At 38.8% G+C, this 24,507-nt stretch overlaps 2 protein-coding genes across 3 annotated transcripts; both read left to right on the top strand.

Annotated features, from left to right (window-relative positions):
* The first annotated feature begins 4,504 nt into the window (after positions 1-4,504).
* LOC137049704 (zinc finger protein 501-like) lies at positions 4,505-22,907 on the top strand. Of its 2 annotated transcripts, none has more exons than XM_067428324.1 (3): positions 4,505-4,583; positions 5,449-5,752; positions 20,591-22,907. In XM_067428324.1, the coding sequence occupies exons 2-3, from the start codon at positions 5,470-5,472 to the stop codon at positions 21,361-21,363; spliced, it is 1,056 nt and encodes a 351-aa protein (XP_067284425.1). In that variant the 5' UTR covers positions 4,505-4,583; positions 5,449-5,469; the 3' UTR covers positions 21,364-22,907. The 2 variants fall into 2 exon arrangements, with proteins under 2 accessions (XP_067284425.1, XP_067284426.1); XM_067428325.1 differs by lacking the exon at positions 4,505-4,583 and adding an exon at positions 4,706-4,756.
* Positions 11,312-13,119, top strand: LOC137049715 (zinc finger and SCAN domain-containing protein 29-like). The gene is made up of 3 exons (XM_067428340.1): positions 11,312-11,570; positions 12,374-12,532; positions 12,727-13,119. The coding sequence occupies exons 1-3, from the start codon at positions 11,336-11,338 to the stop codon at positions 13,008-13,010; spliced, it is 678 nt and encodes a 225-aa protein (XP_067284441.1). The 5' UTR covers positions 11,312-11,335; the 3' UTR covers positions 13,011-13,119.
* Positions 22,908-24,507: the final 1,600 nt, after the last annotated feature.

Here is a 24,507-nt window from a genome sequence, read left to right as displayed (position 1 = left end):
GATTATGGACCTTTGAGGCGTAGGACAGAAGAAGAGTAAGTTTTTTTTTTTTTTTTTGCGCCGCATATTTTATTCTGTAAACCAATATAAATAAAATGTAGTTTTAAGACACCACTGCAAAAACAAAGCTAATTAAGACATGAATGTTTTTCTGTAAAAATATTTATTTTTTAAAAGAAAAAGAGTAACACACAGAATTATATGTACACCTTTTTCACAGTTTTATCTATAATGTTAATAGTGTCCGCTATTCTCTTTACAGACGCTTCCGTCATCTCGCCCATCGAAGCTTCGTCAGCTGGTGCTGGGGCTATTTAGCACGGCAAATCAGGGTTGTTCTTCCGTCCTGTGTTGTGCTCCGGATTCAGCAGGAGTTTCCTGATCTGGATGGACCGTTTGTTGGATTTCGACCGCCCCTTGAGTGAAGCATGAGACGTGGCGGACAATAACTTCCTCCTTTCAAGGTTTTTCAAAATGAGAGGACAGGAACGGGAATGGGGATTTCTTTAAGCTTTTCTTTAAATGGTCTGGGGTCTGTAAGCTCTTGTTCAAATACGAGCTTCATCATTTACATAAACTCTAAAAAGGAAAATATTATTTTCATTAGTTCATTAGTTTTGTTACCTCTTCAGAACATCTTGTTTCACTATGTGTAAAGTGTATTTGTAGATGTGTTTAAATAAAATATATTTTATACCATACCATATGAAGGGGCATAAGTGGCTTTGTGGTTTAAAGTGGCTTTAACTTTGCCATAACTTGTCCTGCTGATGTTGCTGCCTGCTCTAGTGTCTGCATTATCATTGTAATGCATGAAATACAAGATAAAACATGACATACTTACTAAGTATCCGCTAATGCATATCTAACTGTGAAATGTTACAGAATCTAAGTCTATTATTTGAATAACATCCAATGAAAGGGAAAACCACACTCTTATGGGCAAAATGTGGGCTCAGGCTGTGAAAGGCCTCCAGCGAAAATGTCTGTTAAAGGATTAGTTCACTTCAAAATGAACATATCCTCCATTCAAAAAAAAAAAAAAAAATCACCATTTCATCCAAGATGTTCATATCTTAAGTTTTTTTTTTTTTGAGGAAAACATTACAGGATTTTTCTTCACATAATGCATTTCATTTGCAACCAACAGGTTGAAGGGCCAAATCGATGCAGTTTCAAAGGTCTTCGAGGGGCTTAAGAGGCTCTGCATGGTCCCAGACAAGGAATGTGGTTTTACCTAGCAAAACCATCAGTCATTTTCTAATTAAAATAAAAATAGTTAGAAATGTATATATTTTATAACCTCAAATGCCAGACTTCTGTGTTGTTCTTTTTCACTGCGTATGACGTCACCACGTCAGAAAGGTCACGTCCGTGGCATCAGAACTGGACCACAGAGCAATGGAAGAAGGTAGGCTGGTCTGATGAATCATGTTTTCTTTTACATCACGTGGACGGCCGGGTGCGTCCGTTACCTGGGGATGCACTATAGGAAGAAGGCAAGCCGGTGGAGGCAGTGTGATGCTTTGGGTAATGTTCTGCTAGGAAAACTTAGGCCCTGCCTGGATGGTACTTTGACTCATACCAACTATTTAAGCATTGTTGCAGACCCTTTCATAAAATCGGTATTCCCTGGTGGCTGTGGCCTCTTTCAGCAGGATAATGCTCCCTGCCACAAAATAAAAATGGAATCAGGTTCAGGAATGTTTTTTAGGAGCACAACAACGCATTTGAGGTGTTGACTTGGCCTCCAAGTTCCCAAGATCTCAATCCAATCGATCATCTGTGGGAAGTACTGAACAAACAAGTCCGATCCATGGAGGCCCCACCTTGCAACTTACAGGACTTAAAGGATCTGCTGCTAACATCTTGATGCCAAATATCACAGCATACCTTCAGGAGTCTAGTGAAATCCATGCCTTGACAGGTCAGGGCTGTTTTCACAGAAAAAAGGAAGACCAACACAATATTAGGAAGGTGGTCAAAAACACATTTTGAAATATTTATCTCTAATGCACATTGGCCACAATTATTGGTAACTTTAAAAATGTAAATGAGTAAAATAGCTCTATTCCCAATTTTAGCACACCAGGGTGACTATGAACATACAATTGTCCAGCCATGACTTCCTGTTTCACAGAATATAAATATGAGGAAACAAACGGTTAAGGTTAATCATCCACCACATTGAGTAAAACCAAAGAATATAGTTCTGATGTCCATCAAAAGATTGTTGAACTTCACAAAATAGAAAGTGGCTGTAAGAACAGCTAAAGCTCCTCATTTCCATCATCAGGGCAATAATTAAGAAGTTCAAATCAACTAAATATGTTACAAATCTGCCTGGAAGAGGACGTGTGTCTATATCGTACAAAGACAAAGACAAAGAAGAACCACAGATGGAGAACTGCAGTCTCCGGGTCAGAAACCCTTAAAAAAAAAAAAAAAAAAAAAATCAATCAAGCCCCTACATCACCACATGTTGTCTGAGAGGGTTTCAGAAAAAAAGAAAAAAAAGAAAAATATGAAATGTGCCATAGTTTATTGCAAGATTTCTGCCATCTACTGGAAAACAAACACTTTTGCTGGTGCTAGTGAATAGTTTGTGCATGAATGCTAGATGTTATTAAAGGGTTAGTTCCCCCAAAAATGAAAATTATTTCATTAATTACTCACCCTCATGTCGTTGGACACCCGTAACACCTTCGTTCATCTTCGGAACACAAATGAAGATATTTTTGTTCTCAGCTGATGGCTGAGAAAGGCTTCAAAAAGGCCTCCATTGGCATTTAGTACATTTCCACTGACCCACTCACAAGACCCATAAAAGGCACTAAAGACTTCGTTACAAAGTCCATCTCACTACAGTGGCTGTACAATAATTTTACTAAGCGACGAGAATAGTTTTTGTGCGCAAAAATAATAATAATAAATGACTTATTTGACTATCAAAATAATGACTTTATCCGCCAAGATATTGTCTTCTGTGTAGGTCTCGGACGTGAACTCACGCGATAGCGGCGCTCCTCCTCTTCTGGGTCATGTATTGAACGGTGGAGCTGCATCATATTCTCGCGCATGCGTCGAGTTCACGTCAATAACTTAGTGGATAAAGTCGTTATTTTGATTTTTTTTTGTACACAAAAACGATTCTCGTCGCTTGGTAAAATTATTGTACAGCCTCTCTAGTGAGATGGACTTTGTAACGAAGTCTTTAGTGCCTTTTATGGGTCTTGTGAGTGGGTCAGTGGAAATGTACTAAATGCCAATGGAGGCCTTTTTGAAGCCTTTCTCAGCCATCAGCTGAGAACAAAAATATCTTCATTTGTGTTCCGAAGATGAACGAAGGTCTTACAGGTGGCCAATGACATGAGGTTGAGTAATTAATGAAATAATTTTCATTTTTGGATGAACTAACCCTTTAATCTTACTATTTGTGTTTAGGCTGTCTTTCGTTCTATTTTTGTATGACGTTCAGCCTTTTCACATCAGCATTTTGTAGTTTATAATAAATTCATGAACACAAAGATGGGGTTGGAATGGGCTGTGATGCCAGGTTTCTTTTAAAAGTTGTGTTAAGTGTACTCATAAACTTTCTTGAAGGTTGGCAGGTCTGCAGCTTGGGACATTGGCCACTACACTGTGACAAACAACTACTGTCCGAAGGGTGTGTCAAAATGGAAATGTCAGAAATGCAATATTTTCCTGAGCTTGAACGCAAACCAAGAATGCTTTGCAGCATGCCACCAGAATGTCCTTATGTTCAGGAAGTGCTCGTGCTGTGGCACCATTTCACATGTAAGAGATGTTTTACAATCTCTAGTGTTTTATATTGTTTGAAGGATTGTTTCTAATGTTGGCTTACACTACACAGCATTGCTGGTTTACAAAGAAATTAATTTATCTAAAAAAAATCCTGTTGCATTACCACACTTGACAGCGTGTTTCATGAAACATAACAGCCTAAAAGACCATTATATTACAATATTTTGCTATATTTTTTTTTAAGTTTTTGATTGCAGAAAGAAAGTAATGTATTTGGTTTTGTTACTTTTAGCTATTTGAGTTATTTTTGTTTATTGTTCAAAACCAAGAAGACACAATTTACTGTGTTCAAATGAAAACCTGAAATATTTAATGGCATAATTCAGTAAATAAATAAGATTCAATGTACAAAAATATTTTATTTTGAATATGTTTTGAAATAAATTAGTATTATAGTTAATATTTTCTGATTTCCGTAGTATGTGTATACATTTTTATACTTTTACCTTAAAGTGACATTGCAACCATTTGGTAGATACCGATATTTAAAAAATGATGGGATGTGTTGAAAAAATTTTCAGAGTTTTTCTTGGTGGTGCAGTTAAAGGGTTAGTTGGAACATGTTACATATTGTTTGATATTTGTATGTGGCCCTAATAAAGGTCTCATTTGCAGCTTGTGTGTTTTGTACTGAAATTCCTATGCACATTTGTGATTTCAGACAGCCTCTTGTAAATGGGACTTTTATGTAGTCTGATAAAATGACGTCATACGTCTGCGCCGCGAGCCCGCCTGTGCTGTGATTCGGCTGAAGAAAGGTTTGTTTTTAAGCATTTAACGTGTTTATATATCGATATAAATAGTTAAGTCAACTTTATAATTAATCATTAGTGGCGATGTAAAATTAATATTTGTGCATTACATGCTCAATTGTATTATGCATCATTGAACGGTCTGTGAGTAAAGTGCATCAGCATGAGTAACAGAAAAGGTGCGTCTCATTTCGCGTCGTATAAGTTGTGAATCAGGTTATCGTGAACACGAAATCGGTCACTGGTAAAAGTTATGATGCGCTTTTTAATACTCCGAGTCAATTGAATCAAATGCTTTTCCAAATGATTCAGTGATTTGAATCGCTCGAATGACCAAATCAACAATACGACAACACAGACAAACACACGTGTAATTAACAACCAATTGCAAATGTTTTTTCGAAAGTGGAATCGAATAAATATAATATTCAAATAATTAAATACCAACTTTAAAAGTATATGAATATGAAGAGTATATTATTTGTTACTTTAGTCTGTAATTAACAACCAATTGCAAATGTTTTTTCGAAAGTGGAATCGAATAAATATAATATTCAAATAATTAAATACCAACTTTAAAAGTATATGAATATGAAGAGTATATTATTTGTTACTTTAGTCTGAATATTATGGTATAGCATGTTTTTTTTAACTATTGATTACCGTTTGTATAACCACAGTTTCACTAGAAATACCATGGTTTAACTATGACTAAGTTAGCAAAACCATGGTTCATTATTGGGGTATCTTATTTTTGTTTGTTCATTTGTAGTAATTATTAGTGATGGGAGTTGTTTTAGGATTGATTGAAAGAGATTCAGTTTGGATTTATTTTCCTTTCTCTTAATTATTCTCATCTTAATCATAACAGGGTGTCCAAAACACAATAAAGATGGAGTTCATTAAAGAGGAGAGTGAAGAAATGAAGATTGAAGAAACATTCAGAGTGAAACAAGAAGACACGATTAAAGAAACATTCAGGGTGAAACAAGAAGATACTGAGGAACAAACAAAAATGGCATTCATTAAAGAGGAAAGTGAAGACATGAAGATTGAAGAAACATCTAGTGTGAAACAAGAAGATACTGAGGAACAAACAAAGATGGAGGAAAGTGAAGACATGAAGATTGAAGAAACATTCAGAGTGAAACAAGAAGATCCCAAGGAAAAAACAGGTTGGTTTCATTCTCAAAGCTAAACTGAAATAAAAAAGATAATGTTCAGCTCTACAGAAAAGAATTATATTTTCTAAAGAACTTAAGTGGTTTTATTGGACACAGCTTGGTGGAGGAAGTACTGAATCTCCGTACTTAAGTAAAAGTACAAATAACCAGAGCCATATTTACTTAAGTAAAAGTAGAAGTACTACAACGACAATCCTACTTAAGTAAAAAAGTACTTGATTTTAAATGTACTTTTAGTATTAAAAGTAAAAGTACTCGTATAACAATTTCTTCTCTTAATGTCTATATTCTAATAATTAAAAAGAAGAAAACAGTATGGGCTGTTGTGTTTTAATTAAGTTAGTTTTGGGTTAATGTAGGCTAATTGGGCTTATCATCTGTTGCCCAGTTTACATTCTGACTCACAATTGCATTAAATAATGTTATGAGATTGTTTTAACTAGGCCTATATATTTTTAATACAATAAGAAACGTTTGAAAGAATTTTTAAATATGAAACTACTACCAGTAGGTGGTGGCAGGTCTTAATGAGTGGAGTCATTGAGTCGGTTCGTTCAAACGGCTGATTCGTTCATGAATGAGGCAGTCGTTTACGAACAGGTCATTGAATCTTTGATTCAACCGTTTCATTCAAACGCTGAATCATTGATTACCACACTTGCTGTGAGATGCATTGTGGTTCTGATGTGGAAATATGATCTGATCTTGGAAATATTTTCGATGCTGTAATAGAACAAAAGCAGTTTATATTGCATCTAAATTATCCATTAATTATCCAAACAAACCTTAATCTCGAGCCCTGAAACTGATCAGAAAATGTAACGAAATGCTATAGAAATGTAGTGGAGTAGAAAGTAAAATATTTGCTGCAAAATGTAACGAAGTAAAAGTAAAAAGTATGCACTATTGATTCTACTTAAGTAAAGTACAGATCCGTGAAAAATGTACTTAAGTAAAGTAACAAAGTATTTGTACTTTGTTACATTCCACCACTGATTGGACATGGAGTGGGTCAACTCGTGTGATGATCAGACAAATACTAATGCTGCCTTTAAGTGAACCTGAGAGAGAACCTTCATATTATGACATGGTCAAAACAAAAATACTATTTTAAGTAACATTAAACCCAACAATCAAAAAATCTTTTATATCACTCAATTGTGCAGTATCCATAAAAAAACATTATTTTGCATAAAGAAAATTGTTTTGTGAACATAAAAGTTGAACTGAACCTGAGTAACACAAGAACAAACCTAATTTGTTCTTGCGGAAGCTCTAAATGCTCAAGTCTTTGCCCACTCGCTCACAAAAAAAAACAAAACAATATTCTAGAGCAGTGGTCGGCAACTGGCGGCCCATGGGCCAAAATTTGCCCGCCAGCAATAATATCTGGCCCCCGCCCCCAGCCAGATTGTGTGGCTAGTTCTGAAATATATCTGTCATGATAGTGTAACGGAGGCCAGCTAGAGAGAGCTGTGCAGTTAAACTCCCTTCATGTCAAAAGGCTCTAGTAACTTATCCAAGGAATTGCAGCCTTTAGAGTTTTGCAGTGTTAGAGCATCAGACTCAGGGCCGTACCCACCATTGAGGTCCCCGAGGTCCGGACCTCGGTAATTCTCCGAGGTGTACATTATAGAAGTTGCAAAATAATAGCCTATTAAGGTGGCGTGTACAAACAGGTGTTCTCGCCTTGCCCGGCGTATGTTTTCAATTGTTTCCAATAGATGCGCCGCACTTTTCAATAGCGCCAACAGCTGGCAGGTTTTGTCCATTTTTACACGTTGAGCGCCCAACCGTTCAACTGTGGGTGAACATCAATCACAGTGGAGGAGAGGCGGGACCAATGCCACAACCACAAACCGGCACTTCGAACAACGACTGATGAGACACCGCGAGAAATGCATCACAACACCGCGAGAGCGCTTAATAATCAGGGATGCAAACTAATAACGTTTTCTTTACCTGGTTTTCTTGGAAGCCTTCAGTAAATTTACTTTTTTTTTTACCAATACGGACGGAAAGGAAAAGACCAAAGAGAAAAGATACAGGGCAAGAGAAGGAGACTGGGGAAAAAAGAAAGAGATGATGATGGTGATGAGACAGAAAGAGCAGGTAGCCCACTGTGCTCAGAATAGAAAAAGCATTAGCCTACAATATATTCCTAATTGCTACACATAATGTGATTCTTGTCTGTGAAATCCAGGCTAAAGTCTCATAATCTAATATTGAGATTAGGAGCATCAAATTTTGACTTCACTCATTGGTTATATTTTTGACATGATCTTACTCATTCAACATTAAATATATCAAGGTTATATGTGTAAATAATGTTCGATGTTCGGGCGGTGCGAACCTAATACATTTAAACAACAGGTACTCACAATCAATTTGTTTTTAGTGATTTTTGCCTTCAAAAAAGTATGATAACTTTTTTGCAGCAATGTTTTATTTTGAGTTGAATGGAAAGCTTTTAATTTGAAAAGTTCTGAAAGGCATTCGAAAGGGTCTGTGAAATGGATCGCTAGACACATCTCTAAAATAGCTGTCATGAATTGTGTGGTATGGGAAAAAAACGAACAGTGTACCATTGAAGTGTTTGCTTCTAATGCGAGACCTATAACACGTGAACAATAACGACTCAAATCAGCTTCCTTTTTATTTTGAATAAAAAACAATATTGACCAGACATCCAGCAAAAAAGGTGTCATGTTTTATCTCATGGTGCTTTCTGATATTATATTCTTTACAAACAGCCACAACTTTGTTGCAGTAAGTTGCAGGCTTTGCATTTACAAAACCAGGTAGGATGAGCGCACAGTTGTGTTTCCATTCTACTTTGTATGCCCTATTTTCATTGTCAACGTTCCTCTTTAGACTCTTTGATAATGCTTAAATATTAACCTCACTCTGCATGCGACGCAATGTATTTGTGTACCTCCATCAAACAAACAACCTCTGCAAACAATTTTTAAAAATGGACAACATAAGGTTTAGTACATAAGGATGCCAAGGAATAATTCTGAGTGTAAAATTATGCTACGGAAAATAATTACCGTATTTCCTCAAATAAAAGCCTGTAGTCAATTAAACGCCGGGCCTCTGATAGTGGCCGGGGTCGTGGTCAGCACAAACAAATAAAGGCCGGTCTCAAATAAAGGCCGGGGAAAATGAGTGGATAATCTCCTAAATTACGTTAATTTAATGCGAAACCATCCTGATGCCACGCGCCCCAATGCGAGTCATGCCAGCAGTGCGACACACACCAATCCTGGTCTCTTATATAGTTAACCTAAAAACTTTACAGGGATTGCTTTGTAAATTAAATTGAGAATATAACGAATGCATGTGCCATTTTAAATAGGCTACTGTAGTCTATGAGAGATGTGACGTCTGTGAAAATGCTGTGTCAGGCAGGCTACAAATATCAATCTTCACAATGTGTGCGCCTCAATCTGCTCCGTCAGTAGTCAGGGCACTGATCAGGGAGTCAGCCCATTGACTTACCGGTAAGTCCTGATCAGTGCCCTGACTACTGAATTAGGGAGCTGATTAAGACGCACCTAATATTGGCCTCTCGTCTCTTTGATGTCTTAAGGGTGTCGTACCCAAGCCTCGAAGCTCAGCTCCGTGCAGCTCCGTCTCAAGCCTTGTTTATACTTTCGCCTGTCTCCACTGCGCGAGCCTCCGCTGACTGCGCGCGGTCCTCCCCAAACGGACAAGGCGTTTATACTTGACGCGCTCGCTGTTGTGCTATTCTTTGAAACGACAGAGGGCGATTTGGAGTAATTGTTCTATAAACCAACGCATCGAGAAGAAGTGGGCTAACGTGCACAGGTGGTGATATTTATTTTAGTACATTTCACCAAAAACCACACTACAAAAGAATCGTGTAAAACTCTGTAAACCTTGGCTTGATATTATTACTTGTGACATGAGAACAAAATATGCACTAAATTAACGATCTCTTAAATATTTCCTAATTTCACTAAACTTTAATGTTGTGATTTATTTATTTATTTGCTTAAACCTGGATCTTTATTTAAAATGGCTTATTTCTGCTTTTGTAGGATCATTCAGTAAATATAAGCACCTAATTTGTATGTGCAAACTGGTGCCGGTGTGATGAGACGTCATGCTTGGCTAGATTCGCTGAGACCTCCTTCATCTTCAAATGTGTATTATTTTGTTGTATGGTGATATTTTTGCAAATGTTTCTTAAAAAAATCAATGATATTTGTCCACTGGAACAATCACTTTAAATTGAAAATGGTTTACATAAAGCAATTATATTTCAAACAGATGGAATTAGAAATACAGTCCCGCCCCTAATAAAAGCCTGCTTCAAATAAAAGCCAGTTCCCATCGGCAGTTCAGGTAAATAAAGGCCCCGGTCTTTATTTGAGGAATTACGGTATTACAATAAGTTAGGCTCCATTGTGTTACAAGCAAATTAAAATACATACCGTAATTCCTCAAATAAAGACCTTTAGTTACCTGAAATGCCGATGGGAACTGGCTTTTATTTGAAACAGGCTTTTATTAGGGGCAGGCCTGTATTTCTAATTCCATCTGTTTGAAAAATAATTGCTTTAAATAAACCATTTTAAATTTAAAGCAATCGTTCCAGTGGACAAATATCATTGATTTTTTTTAAGAAACATTTGCAAAAATATCACTTTTGTTAATTTTGTTATTTTTCTAACCTCCGTGCTTGGTTGCATACTTGAGGGAAAAAGCTTCCTTAAGAACAATTGTGAAGGCTTTAAGCACTTTTTATTTTAATATATCTCTTAACATAAATATTATTTTCTACTTTAAACTATATAATTTTGTTATTTTTCTAACCCAACTAATGACTCAGTGCTTTCTTGCACGTGAGAGAAAACGCTTTCTTCCAATTAAGATTTAGATGTGCACTTTTAAACACTTTTTAAAAAGATGTCAGAACTTTGTTGCTCTGTCACAGTCTATTCCTCACGGGACAGACTCAGAACTTGCTGAACTGTTTGTCTCTGGAGGGGAGAATCAGAACCTGTAGTGTCTGTTTAAAGGGTACCTTTATTCCTTTCCGATGAGGAGGAGATTGCAATTTGTCGCTTCTCCATTTCACTGTTGCGATTGGCTCCTGGCATTAGAGGGGGCACAGTGTGGCCCACCCTTCTTTTGGCTCGTTTCCACTGAGCGGTACAGTACACGTTTATTTGCGTTTCCACTGTCAAAAGTTGTGACTGTTACGAAAATGCCGAACCGTACCGTAACACTTTTTTCGATACCCTTCCGTTGGGGTACCTAGCACAGTAGTATGGTACTTAAGGGTGGAGCTAGACTCACTGCAGAACGCTGATTGGTTGACAGAGAATCGTCACTTGCACGTGCGACAGGGGGATAGACAACGCAAGAGGCGCCATTTTTAAATCACAAGATTTCAAAGCAATGTCGGCGCGCAGCTTAACGTTACCATGGTCGAGCCAGGAGGTGCAGACCTTGCTGGGTATCCTCGGCGAAGAAGGGGTACAAAGGGAACTCGATGGCATGGTGCGAAACGAAAAGGTTTTTCAGCATGTTTCTGAGAGAATGGCTCTCGAGGGGTTTCAGCGGACGTCCGAGCAGTGCCGCACTAAAAGTAAGAAACTGCGGAGTGACTACCGTAAGGTGAAAGACCACAACAGCCAGAGTGGTGTTCACAGAAAGAAATGGAAGTGGTTCGATATGATGGATGCCATCTACGGACACAGACCAGCAAGTTTGGGAAGAGAAGGAGGCATCGATACGGCCACCTCGTTGCTGGAGTCGATGATGGAGTCTGTCGGTAAGTTCGTATAACTAGTTGTAAAATAAAGTGTACAACGATCACGGTAAAGCTTACTTCCAATGCACAACTTTAGAGCAAGCATGTTGTTTGTTTTGCAAGCCAGTGAGGTATCAACCGAGATTTGCAAGCTATCAAGACGCTAGTTTATTAGCGAGTGCTGGACGGAGTACAAATCTAGAAACGTACTTAGTACAGTCAGATAACTTTACCCTAATAAAGCGGTTCCCAAACTGGGATGCAAAGCCCGTCTGCGTCGAAGCCCTGCCTGTTTCAGTTTAGGTTGAAAGAAAAGTGTGTTTTTTCACTCTGCACTCCGAGCGCGATACACTGAAGCTCACTCTCGCTCAGGTAAATCATTAACACCATCACCGCTTAGAGTACATGTGTTTTATTGAACTACATACATTACAATCGGCTAAAACTAATACGCAGGTTACTTTCCTGAGCAAGAGCGCTCCCGAGTCCGTGTTCTTCACTGTTTGTGTGAATCGCGGAACAGTTCGGCACACACACACAAAATACCGGCAGTTCAATAGGGAAACGCGCATCTCCTTAAAGGGGCACCACTATATTTCTACTCGTGGATTATGGACCTCCTCCAGGTATTGTGTAGTAGCTAAACTAAACATTTTATATTTGGCAGCTGTTTTAGGATTGAAATGTTAAACCACCGATAAAAATAATCTGGCAAACTAATAAACCTTTAGTTTAGTCCCCACTCAGTCCTACTATGTTGTATGTTTATCTTAAACTGTATTTTTGCAGTTTGTGTAATTAACGTGACTTGTGTAACTTTTCAGTTGAAGATCCTAGCTGTCAGGAGGAAACAGAGGGACTTGATGAGATGTTGTCCACCTCTGAGAGCTCAAGTGCGCCTGCCAGTGTCAGGACATCAACACCGACACCAGCAGAAAACATTGCTCCATCTCCTTCGAGTGAACCCCGGCGTATAACCATCGGTAAGACGTGAATACCAGAGTGAAAAGTCACTTACTGAACATAAATATTATAGTATTATACAGATTTTATACAGTATAATCTGGACATTGCGTTGTAGTACACTAGATGCCTCACCTGTATGTTGGTTTGCAAAAATCAAAGGATACAAATGTTTCGCTAACCAGCCAACATTCCTGTCTGTTTGTATTTCTAGGCAAGAGGAAAAGGGGGCAACAGGATGTTGTTGCGGCCCTGGTCGAGATGCAGGCAGCTGATGAGAGGCAGCAGGAGTGGCTGGAGAGGATGGAGGACCGTAGTGACCGGCGCTTTGAAATGATGCTGGAGGATGCTCGTGAGGCAAGGCGGCATGAGGCTGAAATAACTCAGCAACACATGGAGCAGTCTGCAAGCTTTAATCAGGCTTTCCTAGGCACACTCAGTCAGCTTGTGCAGGTGTTGAGTAGTCGCCGTGACCCTGTTCCACCATCCAGCCACTAGTGCTTTAACACTTTAAAACTTTTTGTTTGCACATTTTTTTGTTTTTGCACAGCACTTTGTATTTAAGCATTTGTTTGACTTTTCAAATTAAAGTACTTTTTGGTTTTTACCTCGTGTGTCTTGTCATGTGTTCAATTGCTGTCTCACAGGTTTTCTATCTTATGTCATTTGATTAACATTCCTGCCATCTGGTGTGAACGATGTCAGAATGAATGGACATTTTGTTCACTACCTTGATAAGATGTCCATTTTGGAGATTATGCTTAACTTTAACATACAAAATAGTTGTTAATGTGTTATTTTCTCATGTGATTTTAAAGTAACCTATTGTAAGTAAAATCTAAATTTCTTTCTACATGGTATTACAGATAGTAAAAGGTCCTCTCTTTCACAAAATATGAATCAGAGGCAGGGTACAAGAAAAAACAATTTATTCATGTCCAAAATACTAATCAAACAAGTAAACAAAACAACCTAGCATTTACACAAGTGTGCCTTTGCTAAATGTACAACAGATTTAACTGTTCAAATGCCGCATTAGACCCTCACGTACGTCCCTGCCCTCCTCTTCTGCACCCTGTGCCAGTGGCACCACAGGCTCTGCAGTAACAGGTGTGTCCCATTCGTGCTGGTAATCCTCTCCATGACTTTCACAAAGATTGTGCAAAGCACAACAAGTCAACACCATGGATTTCACCAGTTCAATGTCGCTGTCATTCCTCTTCATAAGGCACCGCCACCTCCCTTTGAGTCTCCCAAAAGCATTTTCTACCACTACGCGAGCCCTGCACACTTTCTTGTTGTAGGTCAATTGTTCTGCTGTCAGCCGGCCATTGCCAGGAAATGGTTTTAGGAGCCAAGTCTGCAAAGGATATGCAGAGTCTCCCAGCAGATAATAGCCAGCATTAACCCCACTGATGTTCCTGGTGCAAGCTGGGTAAAGGCTTCCACGCTCAACTAGCTCCCACAATGTTGACAGTCTCAGAACCCGAGCATCATGCAAACTCCCAGCCATTCCTGCATATACACTCCAAAATAGTCCTTTTCCGTCGACTACTCTCTGCAGGATGATGGAATGCCAGCCTTTTCTGTTGAAGTAATCACAGTGGTACTCTTTTGGGGCTATTATGGGTATGTGTGACCCATCAATGGCACCAACACATTGTGGAAGTCCCCATCGGTTCTCAAAGTAGGCTGCCATCTCTTTAAGCTTCTGCCGGTCAGGAAAACTAATCTGTTCTGGAACTAACAACATGCAAGCAGCCTCGCAGAATTCCTGGACGCACCGACACACTGTTGTTTTGCAGACTCTAAAAAGATGGCCAATACTTCTGTAGTCGCTGTTGGTGGCCAACTTCCATAGTGCGATGGAAACTCTTTTCTTTAGGGGAACACACACTCTGAAGTTTGTGTCCTGCTTTTCCATTGCTGGACGCAGCATGGCACAAAGGAACAGAAATGTTTCTTCAGACATCCTGAAGTTGTGCACCCACTGTGTGCATGTGAATCCTGGAACGATCACATCCCACCACTCATTTGAGCGTCTAAAAGTCCAAATGGTTGGTCTAGCCGATTTTGCATCAGATTGATTAACTTAAAAAACACAAAGAAAACAATGTTAAAACAATGTAGCAGTGATGGACAGTATGCCAAGATCCCTTAATTAAAAGTTGAACTATCATAGACCGGCTTAAACAATACATAGTCAACAGAAAATTACAGCATTGAAAGTGTTACTCCACCAGAGAGGGCACTTTCATTGAAGCAAAAAGTAACACTAGTCAACAGATATAGACTAACTATCTTCGCAAAATTACAGACAGTACAGATAATCAGTCATCAATCTCAACTAGTTTTGCGCTTGTAATAATATAAAGAGTCATGTGAGTGATTGATGTTCTCAAAATGCAACCTTCACAGTTTTTATTAGTATAATGAATAGATTGTAGTTTACAGTTATCACAGTTGTATGATTTTTACAGATAAAGGCCTGGTTTCACTAGCAGGGCTTTTTGTACTTATTTATTCTCACTGTAGGGTTATTTAATTGATAAGAAAATTCGTTAGTTAGCACATGACAGTACATGAGACGGAATACTTTGTAATACATGACATCAAAAACTGTAGCTAGTTTAAGCTTACCCTCCTGCGCCGTCGTTTTTGTCTTGCCTTGTTTTGAATAGCGCGGTTGTCCGTCTCGTCCCAGCTCCTTAACATTTCCCGAATTTCCCTATATTTTTCGGCTGTGTTTCTCCTTGCAGACTGCAGCCTTTTATCAAACAAAGCTTTCTCCTCCTTGTTATAAACAGCCACATGCCGAGAAGCAAGAACAAGATCTGCTGTAAGGCCTCCATTGTTCTTCTTCGCGCGCACGAATGACGTCAACCGATGCTTTCCGTCATACACCACGCCTATCAAGTGACGTTGATTACTACTTTCCGGCATACACCACGCCTATCAAAAAGGGTAATGTAGGCAGTCGAAACGCTTGCCGAATTCATGGTTTACCGACCTGAACCGTACCGTATTGTACTGTACCGTACTGTATAGCTCAGTGGAAACGAGCCATTTGTGTCACCCTTCCTCCACACCAAGGGAAGTACCGTAATCCTGACAATTGCAAAATCCAGATTTATCCATCGGATTGCCAAACAAAGAAGCGTGATCTGTCACTCCAGAGTGACACTCCAGAGTTCTCTGGAGTGACAAGTCACGCTTCTCTGTTTGGCTGATGGATAAATCTGGATTTTGCAATCCAGACGCAATTTGTGTCCCCACTGCTCTAGAGTCCAATCTGACGTGTTGCATTGCACTTGGTGATGTAAGGCTTATATGCAGCTGCTCTGCCATGGAAACATATTCCATGAAGCTCTCTATACGCTGTTCTTGAGCTAATCTGAAGGACACACAAAGTTTGGAGGTCTGTTGCTATTGACTCATAGCATGCACTGACCTGGCTCAGTGATTTTACATTGCCTGTTGCTGTTCCCAGTTGCTTCCACTTTGTTATAATATCACTAACAGTCGAACAGGGTGTCACAACACTTGGCAATATAGTGTTTCTTGTTAAAGGTGGGATAAGTGTTATTTCAAAACTCTTTTACAAAACGGACTCGGGCCGAGTGCAATAACAAACTTGTAGCCAATCAGCAGGTAAGGGGCTTGTCTACTAGTGATGGTGAGAAGAGAGCGTTCAGTGCACGTCATTATTCAAAACACAAGACACATAATAACGGACATTAGCCAAGATCTAATATATGCTGGCTTTTGCTTGTGTTCGTGTGTCATGTTCGCTTGTTTGTCCATTTGTGATTGTATTGTCACTCACTTTAGCGATGATTAAGACCCATTAATTTCCACACCGTATGGAGAATCTAAATCTCCTTACTGTCTGTTTCAAGCGTCAGCTCACAAAATGTGTCCAACAAGTAAAATACTATACTGCTAATATGTTTGTTTCCTCTTTTCATGATCTATATAACCCATATCCGGTCATAATTGTAATATGTAGTTAGCTGGACTATTGTGCTAGTGTACTATTGAGTTGTCATGAGAACGGTTTGGGTTTTAGTGATCGCTATAACTCTAATCTTGTCTTAATTGTAATATGTCGTTAGGTAGACTATCGTGCTCGTGTCTAGTTGTCATCGTGGTTCCAAAATGGTTTGTGTTTTTGTGATCGCTTTAATCTTGTCATAATTCTGTCATGCTTGTGTACTATCGAGTTGTTCATAAGAACGGTTTGTATTTTTGTGATGGAAGGGGTGACCTTTTCATTGAATATTTGACCTGGATTTGTAACACACAGATTCTGCCATAGTCGCTGCCTGGGCATAGGGCAGAGACCCTTTTGGGGATAAGGGCGTGTTTGTTTTGGTGATTTGAAATAACAACAGCAGTTACCAGAAAGCACTTACCCCACCTTTAAAGGGATAGTTAACCCCAAATTGAAAATTGTCATCATTTATTCACCTTCAAGTTGTTCCAAACCTGTGAGTTTCTTTCTTCTACTGAACAAAAAGAAGATGGTATTTGGAAGAATGTTCATAAACAAGCAGAGAGAGCAACCATTGACTACTACCATAGTAGGGGAAAAAATACCATGGTATTTAATGGTTGCACTCTCTGCTTGGTTATGAACATTCTTCCAAATATCTTTTGTGTTCAGTAGAATAAAGAAACTCATACATGTGTGGAACAACTTGAGGGTGAGTAAATGACAGAATTTAGATTTTTGGGTAAACTATCCCTTTAAAGATGGTTATCCAATGAGACTAAATTCAGTTAAAGTTAATGTTACTGGACACTTTTTTTAAATTTTATTTTAACATTACTGATCATGTAGTTAGTCATTTATTTTAGTTTATTTATTTGAGTTACAATTACTTTAAAAATGCCAATTACATGCAATGTCTTTACAGTTGCATCAATAGTGAATTTCTAGTGTATTTGCATTTTCCACCTTTTATTGGGACGTGTCCTAAAGAAAAGTGAAAAGTTAACAATATTTAGAAGAGATTCTTTTGGTCGCATAGTGGCTATAGGATCCAGCATATACACTACCAGTAGACGCACCCTGTCAGTTAAAGTTTTTTTTTAAAACAATTTTATGACTATTTACATCATAGATTATCAATGAAGACATCAGAACTATTAACACACACTGAATTATGTAATAAACAAAAGTGAATAACTGCAAACATGCTTTAGATTTTAGATTCTTCAAAATAGCCACCCTTTGCTTTCATTACTGCTTTGCACACTCTTGGCACACTCGATGAGCTTCATGAGGTAGTCCCCTGAAATGGTTTTCCAGCAGTCTTGAAGAAATTCCCAGAGATGCTGAGCACTTGTTGGCCCTTTTGCCTTCACTCTGTGGTTCTGCTGGAGGCTGTAGTAGCCATACTGGTTCAGTGTGCCTTCAATTTTGAATAAATTCTACACTACCTCCTCCCCAATGCTTCATGTGGGAACCATTCATATAGAGACCATCAGTTCACCTTTTCTGCTTCTCACAAAGACATGTTGGCTGGAACCAAATATCTCTAATTTCTTAACCCAAACAAATCTTTTCTGCTTGTTGCTTTTTCCTTACTAGTGTTTTTTAGCAGCTATTTGACCATATAGGCTTGATTCGGGCAGTCTCCTCTGAACAGTTGATGTAGAGATGTGTCTGCTACTAGAATTCTTTGTGGCATTCATCTGGGCTCTAATCTGAGGTGCTGTTAACTTGCGATTTCTGAGGCTGGTGACCCGGGTTATCTTATCCTTGTCAACAGAGGTGACTCTTGGTCTTCAGTTCCTGGGGCGGTCCTCATGTGAGCCAGTTTCATTGCAGCGCTTTATGGTTTTTGCAACTGCACTTGGGGACACATTTGAAAATTTCAGGACTGTCGTTTCTCTTTACTTATCTGATTGGTTCTTGCCACAATACAGTGGGACAAAAAAGTATTTAGTCAGCCACCAATTGTGCAAGTTCCCTCCTTGTAAAAACGCTGTGGGTGTCCGGCCACTGTTATATGTTTAAACACTGACGGAGATGGGGCATGCTGCATTTTGTAATGTAATTTGAAGTGTATGAAACCTAAAATAAACATTAAAAGACACTGAGCTCAAGTCAGTCTCTCACTCACTCACTCAGTCTCTGATTTACATTTTTGAATTTGGCAGTTGATCACTGAACGTTCTAATCGAATGTGATCGTACGCTGCAGGGACCATTTTCCTCCATGAAAATGTGCATCACAGAGAGTGAGATTTAAATTGTAACCATTGATCCTTATCTCCCCCTTCCCTAGGAAGGCTGAACAAAGTGCACCTACAATCCGGATGAAAATAACAGTGTTTCGTCGGTATTGCAAAATGGCCTCACTCCCCTTATTTAATATTCTCGAAAGAGAGGTTTATATAAATATTGTAGCTGCTGATGTCGGTGAGTCTGGAGGAAAAGGCTGTAGTTCCCTACCGGCTGTTTGCTTTAGTCCTTAGAAATTGATTTCTTTAAAAGCAAAGATCTGCCTTTGCTTTAAACTTTGAAAGTTGTAACTTTGCAGATGTTATTTATGCTCAAACAACAATATTGCTAGCTAAAGTTGAAAAAAACTTAAAAAAAAGAAAAGAAAAGTGAAATCGTGTTTACCACCCCTTAAAAAATGTGAGAGAGGCCTGCAATTTTCATCATAGGTACACTTCAACTTTGAGAGACAGAATGAGAAAAAAAATCAGAAAACCACATTGTCTGATTTTTTTTTTTAAAGACCTTATTTGCAATTTATGGTGGAAAATAAGTATTTGGTCACCTACAAAAAAAGCAAGATTTCTGGCTCTCACAGACCTGTAACTTCTTTAAAAGGCTCCTCTATCTTCCACTCATTACCTGTATTAATGAAACCTGTTTGAACTTGTTATGAATATAAAAGACACCTGTCCACAACCTCAAACAATCAGACTCTAAACTCCACTATGGCCAAGACCAAAGAGCTGTCAAAGGACACCAGAAACAAAATTGTAGACCTGCACCAGGCTGGGAAGACTGAATCTGCAATAGGTAAGCACCTTGGAATGAAGAAATCAACTGTGGGAGCAATTATTAGATAATGGAAGACATACTGTACAAGACCAATGATAATCTCCCTCAATCTGGGGCTCCATGCAAGATCTCACCATGTGGGGTCAAAATGATCACAAGAACGGTGAGCAAAAATCTCAGAACCATGTGGGGGGCCTATTGAATGACCTGCAGAGAGCTTGGACCAAAGTAACAAAGGCTACTATCAGTAACGCACTACGCCGCCAGGGACTCAAATCCTGCAGTGCCAGATGTGTCCAGGCCCGTCGGAAGTTTGCTAGAGAGCATTTAGATGAGCCAGAAGAGGACTGGGAGAATGTAATATGGTCAAATGAAACCAAAATAGGTAAAAATGCAGCTTATCATGTTGTGAAGCATGGGGGTGGAAACATCATGCTTTGGGGCTGTTTTCTGCAAAGGAACCAGGACGACTGATCCATGCAAAGTAAAGAATAAGTGGGGCAATTTATCGTGAGATTTTGAGTAAAACGGGCCAAAGTACCAGCAACAGTGTACAAACCTTGTAGCGACTTACAGAATGACTTACTGTCATTGCCAACACAGTTTATATTGTTTGTTGGCAATACCCGGCATTTGTTCCCGGGCCGCTAGATTTGGTCCATTCTCACTGCCAGCGAAATACTGTAATATGTGCGATTTCACACACAACCCGTAACGGTCCCAGAATGAGTTAACACGTCACATCCTCATGTGACGTATAATGGCGAGCGATCTCAGCTTCAGGGCGGATAGTAATTTGGTTTTAGTTTTGGCTTTTGTTCACACAGCGCTCGTCCCGGGTCGAATACAGCAATGTTACTAGGCCCCCGACCCGGGTTCAATTCGGTAATCAATTCCGGGACGTGGTTGCTTTCACACAGAAGGCGACCCGGCAATGTTCCGGGAATATTGCGGGTCCGACGTGCAGTGTGAAAGGGGCTTAAATGATTTGATGTCTGATATGTTATACCATTAAGCTGGTGTTAACTTGTATTTATCTCTGTTCACCCTAGACTTGATGCTGCTGAAAGAAGAGAGTCAAGAACTGAATGAAATGGAAGAGAAAAATCGTGATTACATAACTGGAGAAAAATCTGTTAGTTGTTCACAGACTGAAAAGAGTTCAGCACAAAAAAGAGCTCAAAAGACAGAAACCCTTAATCTCCATAGGAGAATTAAATCAAAAGAGGTCTGTTTTTTATGTAAGTGTGGAATGACTTTTCTGGACATACAGCAATTTAAAAGGCATATAATAAATAACTCCAGAGAGAAGCCTTTCAAATGCCAGCAGTGTGAAAGAAGTTTCCGATTCAATAAATACCTAAAGACTCACATGAGAGTTCACACTGGAGAGAGGCCTTTCACATGCCAACAATGTGAAAAGAGTTTCTGTCATAAAGTAAGTCTCAAGACTCACATGCTGCTTCACACTGGAGAGAAGCCTTTCTCCTGCAACCTGTGTGGGAAGAGCTTCTCACAACAAGCAAGTCTTGCATATCACATACTTGTTCACAATGGAGAGAAGCGTTTCATATGCTCTCATTGTAAAAAGCGTTTCAGTACTAGAATAAGCCTCAAGACTCACATGAGAATTCACACTGGAGAGAAGCCTTTCACCTGCACCCAGTGTGAAATGAGTTTCACATATAAAGAATCCTTTGATATCCACCTGAAAAGTCACACTGGAGAGGACCCTTTTACCTGCAAACAATGTGGGAAGAACTTTGCACAAAAAGGAAGTCTTAAGACTCATATGAGAAGTCACACTGGAGAAAAGCCGTTCTAAGCCCTCACTGTGGAAAGAGTTTCACAATTAAAGGAAACCTTAACGCTCACATGAGAATTCACACTGGAGAGAAGCCATTTGCCTGCCCTCACTGTGGAAAGAGTTTCACATATCAGAGAGACCTGAAACATCATTTGTCAACTCATTCTGCAAAGACATAGTAGTGTTCATCAGTGTGACAGGAGGTTTAGAAATAGGCGCAATTTCAAAAAATAATCTGAAAATTCACTCTGGATGAATTTAATTGTGATCAGTATACTTAAATAAAAAAATCCATTACATTAACAGATACACCTGAAGAGTCATGCCTGTGTGAGAGAACCCAATCTCACCTAAAGGATTATAAGGAACACCATACTAATACTGTTTGATCCCCTTTCGCCTTTTTTCGAACTGTTTGAATTCTATGTGGCATTGATTCAACAAGGTGCTGAAAGCATTCTTTAGAAATGTTGGCCTATATTGATATGATAGCGTCTTGCAGTTGATGGAGATTTGTTGGATGCACATCCAGGGCACAAAGCTGCCTTTCCACCACATCTCAAAGATGCTCTATTAGGTTGAGATCTGGTGAATGTGGGGGCCATTTTAGTACAGTGAACTCATTGTCATGTTCAAGAAACCAATTTGAAATGATTCGAGCTTTGTGACATGGTGCATAATCCTGCTGGAAGTAGCCATCAGAGGATGGGTACATGGTGGTCATAAAGGGATTGACATATTTAGAAACAATGCTCAGGTAGGCTGTGGCATTTAAAGAAGAATGCCACAAGAAAACATCCCCACACCATTACACCACCACCAGAAGCCTGCACAGTGGTAACAAGGCATGATGGATCCATGTTCTCATTCTGTTTACGCCAAATTCTGACTAAGCCAAAGTTCTACCATCTCAATGTCTCAACAGAAATTGAGACTCATCAGACCAGGCAACATTTTTCCAGTCTTCAACTTTTCAATTTTGGTGAGCTCGTGCAAATTTTAGCCTCTTTTTCCTATTTGTAGTGAAGATGTGTGGTACCTGTTGGGGTCTTCTGCTGTTGTAGCCCATCCGACCCTCAAGGTTGTGCGTGTTGTGGCTTCGCAAATGCGTTGCTGCAGACCTCTGATGTAACGAGTGGTTATTTCAGTCAAAGTTGCTCTTCCATCAGCTTTAATCAGTGGGCCCATTATCCTCTGACCTCTAGCATCAACAAGGCATTTTCGCCCACGGGACTGCCGCATACTGGATGATTTTCCCTTTTTACGCCATTCTTTGTAAACACTAGAAAATGTTGTGTGTGAAATTCCCAGTAACTGAGCAGATCGTGAAATACTCAGACCGGCCCGTCTGGCACCAACAACCATGCCACGCTCAAAATTGCTTAAATCATATTCCTTTCCCATTCTGACATTCAGTTTGGAGTTCAGGATTTTGTCTTGACCAGGACCACAGCCCTTAAATGCATTGAAGCAAATGCCATGTGATTGGTTGATTAGATAATTGCATTAATGAGACATTGAACAGGTGTTCGTAATAATCCTTTAGGTGAGTGTATTTGTGTGTGTGTGTGTGTGTGTGTGTGTGTGTGTGTGTGTGTGTTAATATATTTTAATTAAAAATGGCAGCTGAAAACCTCTGTAAAATCAAGGCTACATTCATACTGTGACTATATCTGCTAAAATCTAACTTTTTTTTTAGGCTGTTCACATCACGTTTTTAACTTCAAAAGTTCAACCAAAAATGAAAATTAGCCATTGATTTACTCTTCTTCAAGTCATCCTAGTAGTATATTGCAGTTATATTTAAAAGTCCTGCCTAATCCAAGCATTAAAATGGGAGTTAATTGTTGCCTCTTTTATGAAGTGAATAAAAGTACATCTATCATCATGTAACTGCTCCACATGGCTCCGGGGGATAATAAAGGCCTTTTGAAGGGAAGTGGCAGGTTTATGTGAGAAAAATATGCATATTTAAAACTTTATAGACAAGCACGGGCGGTGCAACTACTGTCCAAAGGGTGTGTCAAGATGGAAATGTCAAAAATGCGATGTTTTCCTGTGCTTGAATAAAAACAAAGAATGTTTCACAGAATGCCACCAGAAAAGGGGAAGTTTTCGTGTTCAGGAAGAAGAGATGTTTTACATTGTTTGAAGGATTGTTTCTAATGTTGACTTACACTACACACACGTTGGCTTTTCACTGACAAGTCATCCTCAATAAACCCGTCTCCGGCATGACGACTGATCTTTTGAATATTCATATTTTAACTTGTCTCTTGCGTCATACCTCGAACTTTAGAATATTCCGATCTAATATGATTTCTGACCTGTAAAGTTACCAGAATAATAATCATACACTGTTTGTTAATAAGCCAGAAGAGAACTGGCACCCCGACTGAGTCTGGTTTCTCCCAAGGTTTATTTTTCTCCATCATGCCCCGATGGAGTTTTGGTTCCTTGCCACTGTCGCCTTTGGCTTGGCTTGCTCAGTTGGGGACACAAAAATTTCAATCTAAGTTTTCAACTAAATATCCAAATAAAATGAATTACTAAATTAACTGTATCAACTCTATCACTGATCTGCCCAAATTGTCGCTATATGATAATTTGAAATGAGCTTATGACATCACCGTTTTCTCCAGAACGATTATACAGCCAAATCAAAATTTGTTGCATTATTTTTCTGTAAACACTGAAGCTGCTTTGAAACAATCGTCATTGTACAGCACTATATAAAGTTGACTTGACTACACCACACAGCATTGCTGGTTTACAAAGAAATGTTAATTTATCTAAAAAGAAAGAATAAAAAAAATCCTGTTGCACTACCACATTGTTCGCGTGTTTCTTTAAACATAACAGCCTAAAATGCCATTATATTACTTTATTTTGATATTTAATTATTTTTTAGTTTTTGCACACAAAGAATGTAATGTCATTGGTTTTGTTACTTTTAGCTGTTTGTGTTATTTATTTTTGTTTATTGTTAAAAACCAAGAAAACAATTTACTGTTTTAAAATGAACACATATATTTAATGGCATAATCCAGTAAATAAATAAGATTCAATATACAAATATATTTTATTTTGATTATGGTTTGAAATAAATTAGTATAATAAATTAGTATTATAGTTCATATTTTCTGATTTACATCCATCAAT

This window comes from Pseudorasbora parva, chromosome 20 (assembly GCF_024679245.1).
Source record: "Pseudorasbora parva isolate DD20220531a chromosome 20, ASM2467924v1, whole genome shotgun sequence".
NCBI classification, from domain to species: domain Eukaryota; kingdom Metazoa; phylum Chordata; class Actinopteri; order Cypriniformes; family Gobionidae; genus Pseudorasbora; species Pseudorasbora parva.
Note: the sequence above shows the minus strand (reverse complement) of the source record. Positions and strands in the feature narration are given on the sequence as shown.